A 10,255-nucleotide genomic window follows, 5' to 3' on the forward strand; every position below is an offset into this window, starting at 1 on the left:
TATAACAAAGTATGAAGTAGGTACTATTCACATTTCCATCAAACAGGTGATAAAACTGAGGCAACAGAGAGGTTAGGTAGCCCGCACAAGGTCACACAGCTTGTAAGAGACCAAGCTGGGATTCTGATCCTGGTTGTCTCATTCCAAAGCCTGTTCTCTTGACCACTCTGGTACGCCTCCTCCCTGAATGAATGAAGGAGCGGAAGAAAGAATGAGATAGAAAGAGAAGTTGGATGGGAGGGAAGGGGGAATGGGACAGATGCTGACAACTGAAACCTTGACAGTGGCATCAGGCATTTTCTAAAGCCAGCCTCGGAGTATAGGACCCCCTGGCTGGTGGTTTCTAAGCACATCGAGGAAAACCAGGCTCCCGTCTTGGAAAGGATGTCTGTGTAGATGGCAGGAGGGGTCCTGGCCAGTGGGCAGGTACCAGTTGGCGAGTTGTGTGGCCTTGCGGGGCTTCCTGCAGAGATGACACCCAACAGCTGTGCCTCTTCCTGAAGGAGCAGGCGGCTGGGTTCCCCTCTGTCTGGGCCTGTGCAGGGGTGTGCGAGCACATTTCTGGGGACCCGTGTGCCCGAGCAGCCTGTCCCCACGCAGGTACACCATGCACTTCCTGCCCGAGGAGGCCCCGGGCCTCCTTGCAGCAGGGCTGTGGCTCTCCACTGGGCCCTGGCGGTTCGGGGTTGGGGACTTCTCTTCTTTGGACACATCCCTGGAGGTAGTGGTGCTGAGGCAGTGAGGGAGGTAGGCTGTGCTTTCTGTTCCAGGCAGTTGACAAAACAGTGTTTTGGGCCTCATCAGCCACTGGAAGGCCTGCCTTGTTAGCCGTGCCTGCCTGGGGATTCTGGGATTGGCATCCCGGGGATCTGCCCCGATCACCTGCTCCTCTGGCAAAGGACTTTCTTCCCCGTGGCATCCCCTTCCTGAGGACCCCGGGGTGCTCATGAGAGGCCATGGGGCAGATGGTCCAGCCCCAAGAAAGCAAGACTCCTAGCCATGCTGGAAAGCTACTGGGTTGGTCAACGTGTAGCATGCCCTGATGAAAACTTGGTATTTCCAGAAACGTGTGCCTGCATTCTTTAGTTCTGCCGCATCTGCTTCAGCAACTGCCGCGAAGTGTCCCGTGGCTTCTTGCTCAGATTCATGTGTGAGGTTGGGCAGTGCGAGGCTCGGAGAACCTTCGGGATCTGATGCTCCCCCTCAGTTCCAAAAAGCTGTGCTCTGTGGGGATGCAGGAGGGAGGAGGGATGGCTGGGGGTCTAACTGTGCTGCTGGTGGTGACGGTGACAGTGGTGACGGTGGGGACCGAGGTGGTGGTGCTGGAGGTGATGATGGTGATGGTGATGGTGTAGATGATGGCTGCCACACTTGGAGCACTTACTCTAGTGCTTACAACAGCCATACTATTATTCCCAGTATACAGATGAGCAAACTGAGGCTTAGGGAGGTTGAGTGACTCGCCCAGGGTGGTGGTGGAAGCAGCATTTCATCCCAGGCAGATTTCATCTAAAGCCAGTACTCTCACCACAACACTCTCCTACCTCCCATGATTATTAAGCCGTTATTAGCTCTCCCACTCAAGACCTTTTGGAACCACACAGCAGCCAGACTGACACCTTTAAAGGGTAAACAGATAATACTACTGCTCTGCTGCACCCTCCGGCAGCTTCTGAGAAGAAAGTCTCAGCTTCTCACTACAGCTCGGGGACCCTGCCTGCACCACCCTCTCCTTCCTCCTCTCTCTTCCACAAGCCCTGCCACCCTGGCCTTCTAGCCGTGCCTCCAGCCTGCCAAACTCTGTCTGGCCCCAGGGCCCTTGTACTCGCTGCTCCGCTGCCTGGAATTCTCTGTGCCCGGATCTTTCCCTGGCCAGCTTGAATGTCACCTCCTCAGGGAGACCCTTGTGACCATAGACTAAGTAGCCTCCGCTGCCCAGGCCAGGCCCATGTGGTTCCAGCCTCATGCTATCCCATTACCTGATCTGACATGACCTTTTTTTTTTTTTTAAGATTTTATTTATTTCTTAGAAAGCAAGAGAGTGCACACAAGTTGGGGTGGGGAGTGGCAGAGGGAAAGGAAGAAGCAGACTCCCTCCTGAGCAGGGAGCCTGACGTGGGGCTCAATCCCAGGACCCTGAGATCACGACCTGAGCCGAGGGCAGATGCTTAACTGACTGAGCCACCCAGGAGCCCCGACCTGTCATGATCTTGTGTGTCGTTTGGCTACATACCTATTCTTTCCCACTCAGCTGCAAGCCCCAAGGGCAGGGACCATGCCCATCCTGTCATTCAGCCTTCTCTCAGCACCTGGCACATCATTGGCCTCAACATGTGGCTGTGGCCCGAATCAGTGAATGAATGGGGCGTGGGAGAGAAAGAAAAGTAATGAAAAAAAAATTTTTTTAAGATTTTATTTATTTGACACAGAGAGAGAGATAGTGAGAGAGGGAACACAAGCAGGGGGAGCGGCAGGCAGAGGGAGAAGTGGGCTCCCCACTGAGCAGAGAGCCTGATGTGGGGCTCCATCCCAGGACCCTGGGATCATGACCTGAGCCGAAGGCAGACCTCAACTGACTGAGCCACCCAGGCGCCCCAAGAAATGAAATTCTTTTTTTTATTTTTTTAAGATTTTATTTATTTATTTGACAGAGAGAGACACAGTGAGAGCAGGAACACAAGCAGGAGGAGTGGGAGAGGGAGAAGCAGGCTTCCCGCAGAGCAGGGAGCCCGACGTGGGGCTCGATCCCAGGACCCTGGGATCATGACCCGAGCCGAAGGCAGACGCCTAACGACTGAGCCACCCAGGCGCCCCGAAATGAAATTCTTAAAATCTTTACTAGTTTGGACTAACTAGAGACGGCCAGGCTGGTTTAGGGCTCTTTAAAAGGAGTGAGGTTTATTCCTTTCAGGTCAGAAAGGACCACTAGGTGCTCGAGTGGAAGGGGTATTGTCTCGTGACCTTCCACAAATGAACTGTTCTAAATGAACAAGCACATAAAAATGATTTGTAATGGACCTATCAGTGGTGCATGTGTTTACAAGGTGTTGAAAATGTATTCTTAGTCACTTACATACTTCTCTGCGATCTCGTTGACACTGTTCCTCCGCTGATAAATTTTTTGACAGTGAAGGCAGATTTCATCGGAGCCTTCCTCTAAATTCAAATGAGCAAACTCCGATTTAATGAGACCCCTCTGCTCCCCTAATACACACACACAACATCTCTTTCCAAGCGGCCCTGGGTGAGCAATCTCACATCCTCGTCCACTCCCCAGGGCTGGGGATTAGATGCCCGAGAACAGACTTCTATCAGGGAAGGTGCTCGCGCTGATTTAACATCTGCTGAGGCCTTAAAAGCTTTGGTGTTTTGCAAGGTGTGTGAAAGAGGCTTCATTATTTTAGAGATGTGACCTTTCTGTAAATGCCTAGGAATAGAACTTACACGACACTCCCTTAAGAATTTGCAAACATGCGTGTTCCCAAAGACCTACCTATATGCACACATTCATAGCTTTATTCATAGTCGCTCAAAACAGGAAACAACACAAATGTCCATCAGCAGCAGAACGAATAAACCGGTTGTGACCTCTCCATACAGTAGATAACTGCACAGAAATGAAAAAGGACCAGTTTACCAATATATGCAGTGAGGTAGGCGAATCTCATGATTTCAACCACACCACCAGTCACAGAGGACTGCATATTTTTTATTCTGTTCACATGAAATTTAGGGAACAGGCAAAACTAGTTTCTGGGGCTGGGCAACTAGGGGGAGTGGGGTTGATGATACAGAGATGGAAACCTTTGGTGTCTGCAGGTGGGCTATGGTCATACCTAATATATAAGTGGAAAAAAGTCCTTGAGCTTAGTGATTTGTGAACTTTACTGGGTGTAAGTAACACTTCAATAAAGGATATGTAATTTTTTTTTTTAAAGTATTTTGCTTATTTATTTGAGAGAGAGCGAGAGCAAGCAGGGGGAGGGAGAGGGACAAGCAGACTCTGCACTGAGCGCGGAGCCCGACGTGGGGCTCGATCTCAGGACCCCAAGACCATGACCTGAGCCGGAATCAAGAGTTGGACACTCAACTGACTAAGCCACCCAGGTGCCCCTGTAGTAGATATTTTAAAACCATTTATTAAAACCTTTTAAAAAAAACCAAACAAATGTACAAACAACCCCCCAAACATCGCTTGAGCTCCTGCTTTGAGCTAAACACTTCCTTGTGCATTATCTCGGTTAATCCTTATGACCTCCCTCTAGGTTTGCCATTATCGTCCCCACTTTGGAGATGAGCCTGCAGCTCAGGGAAGGAAAGTGACACGCTAAGTGTTGCACAGCTGGTGGGGGGTAGAGCCAGGATTCGGCCTCTTCCAGCACACACAGGACTTCGTGGGCCGCCTCTGGCTCTCCCTTACCAAGTACACGTTCACATTGTACTTAGGGATGCCGCTGGCCTTCTCTGCCTGGGAGATGGCCTCCCCCAAGACTTCGCCTGCACCTCCTGCACCCTCCTGCCCAAAGGGGTTCTAATCCAGGTGTGTCTTGCCCCCTCAGCATCCCTTTGTCAGCAGCATCACCAGCAACAAGGCCCTGCGGGAGCTGGTGGCCGAGGCCAAGGCCGAAGTGATGGAGGAGATCGAGGATGGCCGGGAAGAGGGGGAAGAGGAGGAGTCCACGGATGCCACCTCTGTAAGGCCTGGAAAGGGCTGGGGTGCTGGGGAGGGACGGGATCCCGGCAGGCCTTGGCTGGTATAAGAGGGGACCTGGGGGGTGCAGGAAGGATTCCTGTTTCTCCCCAGCTCAGGGATTATAGCCCCCCACGCCACAGGTTATATATGTCAGCACGTGGGCCAGGGTGAGGCAGCGGGGATGTGCTGGCCAGATTCTGTACGCTTTCAGGAAAGAGCAGTAATCTAGATTTTCACATGGGATCTTCCAGTTTTTAAAAGTTGGTAGCTGACTCATTGCTTCCCTGCCTTTTTCCTCTTGTGGCTCACATGCAAAATGAAAATGTTTTTAGCACCCTGTGGGATAAATGCAGGTAAAGGCTACACGTGACCGAAGGCAAGAGGCCGAGGGGCTCCGGGCACCCCAGACCCTGTCTGGCTGCCCCGAGTGCCCAGGGGACCCATGTCTTGGCACATTTGTAACCCATCAGCAGCTTCAGCACTTGGCTGAATTTAAATTTAAATTAAAGCTAATTTAAATTTTTAAAAACCTGTGAGCCAAGCAAAACATGTCTGTGGGCTGGATTCTGTCCTGAGCTGTTGCTTTCAGATCCCTGGTTGACGCCACTTGGGAAGGGCTTCTTCCAGGAGGGAAACTTGCTGTCCAGATGGTGCCGTGGAGCGAGTGAGGCAGGGGCTGACTCGTCTGTCAGGGAATGGGCAGTGTAGTGCTGTCTCGAGTTTGATGGCATCCTGGGAGAAGCCACAGGCTGGCCTGAATCCTTACCAGGATGAGGAAGGGAAGCACCGAGGAGGAGGAGCAGAATCAGCCCTGCAGCCCTAGCCTTTTACGGAGCCCTTGCTGGGGGCTGGGCACTCTGCAACTCTGACGGGAGAACCAGGGCTCCATTTCAGAGATGGGCAAAGTGAGGTCGAGGAATGACGTGGCCAGTTGTGCTGTTAGGCGGCAGGGCCAGGTGTAGGAAAACCATGGTGGGAGAGGGAGGTGGTGTGTCTGGGGCCTGTCTCCAGGAGGATGCCACGGACAGCAAGGTTGGGGAGGGAGGCAGAAAACAGTCACACCGGCCTGGTTTTCCACAGGCAGGAGGCTGACCCTTGTGAGGGCGGTGGGGGCTGAGGGTTTCAGGCAAGGGCTGGGCATTGGTGTGGGGATGATAGGATCAGATCTGAATTCCTGAACTATCATTTTAGGGTTGTTGAATAAGGAGGTGGATTAGAGTTCCTTCTGGAGGCTTCCATATCCAGGGTTAAAGCCAGCGGCCATTAGGACCCAAGGGAACGCTATGGTGTGATTCCATTAATACCATATTTGAAAACAAGCAAACTAACCTGTAACACTTAGAGATCAATTTCAGGACAACTATTATGTCAAGGGGAGAGACAGACATAGGTGGCGGGGGGGGGGGGTGTCTCTGAGGTGGGCAGTGTTCCACTCCTGACATGGAAGGTGGCTCTGGGGGTGCTCACTTTATTCATTCCCTGGATGTTTATATTTTATCCACTGAAATGGGTGTTTCATAGTAGCAATGTTTCCAGTACTTACCAGCCCCCAAAGCTCTAAGAAACAAAACAAAACTTTAAAAACTTAGTGGATGATAGACTGAATCTAGCTTCTGGATAGTTTTGGTTTGGTTTTTATGCAACTAAAAAAAACAAAACCAAAAACTTGAATTAGTTGCCTTCTAAAAATCAGGCGGTGTCAGGTAAAAATCCACATTCTAGCCTTGTCTTAAAAAATTGGAAGGTCTGTCTCCATTGTCACAATTAGCTGGAGCAGAGTGGCCACTGCCACCCTTAGACAAGGGATGAGCTGTCCAGCTGGCCACAGTTGCCTCCGCTCGTAGGAGGAAGAACAGGTATTCAATGAACTCGAAACAAGTAGTAATTCTTCTGTAGGTTAGACAGTAGGGAGTCGTGAGGACTGTGGCTCACTGGAGAGGGATGACTATGGTATGTCCTTGACCCTGGCCTACTTCACCTTGTGAGTGTCTGACTTTCCGGCCCTACTGCATCCCTGACTCCTGTCTTAGACATAAAATAGCATGGTCTTGATTCTTTTTCCTTCCTAGCCTCTGGGGAACCATACTCGAGACTCTTCTGAGGTGAGTCAGCTGAGTCTCAATACCGACAAGCTTCTCAGAGAATCATCCTTCACCCCAGTGCCACCCAGCCAGCCTCAGGACAGTGTGCATGGGCCCAGCCAGCCCTCTGGGGACAGATCCCTCCAAACCACCAACCCCCCAGATGTGGCTCCTGGAGATGAGACTGTCCTGGCAGTGCCAGCACCCTTCCGGAAGTCCCGGCCAGTGTCCATGGATGCCAGAATTCAGGTGTCCGAGGAGAAGCAAGTCGCTGACCACGGCGGGGACCTCAGTCCAGCAGCCAGCAGGTCCCAAAAAGCAAGCCAGAGCCGTCCCAACAGCAGTGCCCTGGAGACCTTGGGTGCCGAGAAGTTGGCTAACGGCAGCCTGGAGCTCCCCACCCAGGCAGCCCCGGGCCCGTCCAAGAGGGACTCAGACTGTGGCAGCCTCGCCGCCTCCGAGAGCATGGACTACAACATCTCCCTCTCAGCCGACCTGTCCCTGAACAGAGAAACAGGCTCTCTGTCCATCAAGGTAATGCCACCAGTTCTACCACGGGTTTGGAGCCGGAGTGTGTAGGACGTGCTGCCCAGTTTTGGTTTTGGAAGCCGTTAGTGGCCGCCTTCCCTTTTAAGTGGTTCATGAGGATTGCTCTTCTTTAAAGAGCCTTGAGCTCAATTCATAGTGTAATCTCCAGAATATCTGAGTTCAGTCTGGGATTTAGTCACGCCGGGCAGTTGGCTCAGGTTTAAATTTCAATTTGTGTGTCCATTTAAATTGGGTTTGGTGAAGTTCGGGAGAGAGGGGTCTAGGAGTGAAGTTCTCTTGTTTGCGGGTCAGCCATGTGGTCCAGCTGCTGACTGGTCGATTCAGTTACAGGGAGTGGGCTTAAGGCACTCTTGGGGCTCAGTGGCCTTTCTGGAGGTGGCTGACGTGAACGACAGTAGCCACTGAGCTTGAGGGCTCAGCATGGAGGCCAACACTGAGAAGTGCTTTAAAGAAAATGGAGGCTCCTTCATTATCTCCGTGTACAGATGAGCAAACGGAGGCTTAGGTGGGGAGTGGAGAGCTGGGCAGCCCCACAGACTTGGTGCTCTGAACCCCACGTGCCATTCTGCTCTCCCAGTGGAAGCCTGGCTGCCCCCGCAGGAAGGGCTGACGCCCCCCTGCCCACACTGATAAATGTCAGGATGTTCTTGAACTCACTCTTGGCCACTTGACCAGGCCACACTGAGGCTCATCCCCAGCCGAGGCTGATTTTAGGGAAGATACTGTATTGTTTTGTTTTTTTCTCCTGTTGTTTACTTGGTGGAAACCACACAGTAGAGACTCAAAAATATTTGCTAAACGAAGGGAAGTGAAAAAAGGAAAAGCAGCCAGCCAGCCCAAGAATTAGCTTCAGGAAGAGAAGGAAAGCACAGGTCACAGGACAAGCACAGACAGTGGTTCTAATGTAGACGCAGCATCAGGGCCCATCAGCTGCCTTAAGACAGATAGCCTGTTCCTTCTCCACTTAAAAAGACACTAAGCCAAAAGAAAAAAAAAAAAAATAATTATAAAAAATAAAGAGCAGAGCAGGGTCTCCCCTGCCTCTTACGGGTGTTGAGAACATTCCTTTGCTAGCTGACTGGCAGTGAGTCCGGGAACACGGCTGTTCTAAGAGTCCATGGGCTGTGTCAGCACCCGCAGCGAGATGAGGAGCCTGTTACCTTGGGGGGGGTGTGGGGGAGGGCAGGAGGCCCCGTGACCCCGAGTAGTCCTAGTGGGGGGGCTGTAGCCCCCTGGCCCCTTTCCTCCCCGCCACTCCTCATCTCTCACCAGTAGTCTGGAGTTGAGCCCTAGCACGCGCCGGCTGGGCACTGGAGGAGGATGAGAGTCGGGTGGGGCTGCTTAGTGCCCATGGTGTCTGGAGCCCCTGGAAGCCTGGGGGTGGCGAGCCCTCAGGGAGTGAGTGCTGGCCACTGGTCCTGGCTGAGCAGGAGCGGGGCTTCAGAGCCCACTTTGAGGGGATGGAGACTTACTGCGGTACGCAGCCCTGGCCTGCCCTCTTTTTTCTGGCTGGAAGGCCCTCAGGGCAGAGTCTGGAACGCAGGGCTGGGCTACGCCATCAAGGGCCTCGGAAGCCCACTGAGGTCAGAGCGGGGAGATGCCGTGATGACTCCAGGGCAGGCGCACAGGCTCTCAGCTGAGTCGGGAGCAATTTTCAGAGGGTATTCAAACCCCCTGAGGAGTCTTGGCAGCACTCTGAGCAGTTGTGTCTGAAATGCATGATAACTCCCAGGAAAAGATAAAGATTATGAATAATTTCATGGGAGCTGCTCCAGATGGGTGTGGCCTCCCGTGGAGTTCAGGCAGCTTGGGTTTGACTTCCAAATCAGTTATGAACTTCAGTTTTCTGGGCTCTTTGGATTTGGCATTGTGGTAGGAGATTGTGGTCCGCAGTCCTAACTGTCAGATATAAATACCAAGTACTGAACAGTTGCCATGAGCTGGGCTCTGTGTTGTGTCCCCCACGCACTCTCTCGCTGTGTCTTTGTAAGCACCCTGGGAGGTGAGCACTGCTGTGCTCTTCCTCTGATGAGTTTAGGAAGCTGAGGCTTGGACAGGACAAGAGACTTGCTCGGGGTCACAGAGCCAGTATGTGGTAGAGGGAGGATTAGAACCCGGTTCTTTCTGGTGCCACGTCCTGTGTGTGAGAGTGCTGGCAGCCAGGTGTGGGGCCGGGAAGGGGCAGTGTTTGAAGGCCAAGATCAGGGCTGGAGTAGAGGGGATAAGCTCAGACACTCAGGACTCCAAGATGGGAAGCTTGAGGCAAGAGGGGGATGATGGACAGCTATGTCCTACCTGGATGTTGAGGCTGTGGGGCCAAGAAGGCTGTGGGCCACACCCCTGTGTCACCCACAGATTCTTAGCTGAAATCCTGAGCTTTGCCTAATGATTTTACCCTGCCAGGACTCAAGGCTGCACAATAAAACCCTCAAGAGGACCCGCAAGTTTGTGGTGGATGGTGTGGAGGTGAGCATCACCACCTCCAAGATCATCAGTGAGGATGAGAAGAAGGATGAGGAGATGCGATTTCTCAGGCAAGCCTGGGATTGGCTGCTGATGGTGGTAACAGGGTGGGGATGTGGTGAGAGGGAGGGTTGTAGGTTCCTTTGGTTACAGAACTCTCTGTGTGTCTCACTCCCCAGAGCACCCGTCCATTCATCTACCCATCCACCTATCTATTTCCTCATCCACCTGCCCATCCATTTACCTATCTGTCCACCCACTCATCTACCCACCATCCATCCATCCACTCCTCCATCCATCTACCCACATATCCATCCACCCACTCATCTACCCGTCATCCATCCTCTCACCCACCACCCACCCACTCTCTCATCTACCCGTCGATTCACATTCACCCATCCATCCATCCATCCACTCATCCACCCACCCATCCATCCAATCTACCCACCCACCCACCCACCCATGCACC

The 10,255-nt window shown here is 52.5% G+C and overlaps 1 protein-coding gene across 1 annotated transcript in view; it reads left to right on the forward strand.

Annotated features, from left to right (window-relative positions):
* Positions 1 to 10,255, forward strand: part of STK10 (serine/threonine kinase 10) — a 119,894-nt gene that overhangs the window by 78,737 nt on the left and 30,902 nt on the right. The window contains exons 8-10 of the mRNA XM_021698333.1: positions 4,560 to 4,694; positions 6,763 to 7,308; positions 9,727 to 9,857. Of these exons, the coding sequence (XP_021554008.1) occupies positions 4,560 to 4,694; positions 6,763 to 7,308; positions 9,727 to 9,857 (812 nt within the window). The remainder of the gene's footprint in view (positions 1 to 4,559; positions 4,695 to 6,762; positions 7,309 to 9,726; positions 9,858 to 10,255) is intronic.

Source organism: Neomonachus schauinslandi, chromosome 7 (assembly GCF_002201575.2).
Source record: "Neomonachus schauinslandi chromosome 7, ASM220157v2, whole genome shotgun sequence".
In the NCBI taxonomy this organism is placed as follows: domain Eukaryota; kingdom Metazoa; phylum Chordata; class Mammalia; order Carnivora; family Phocidae; genus Neomonachus; species Neomonachus schauinslandi.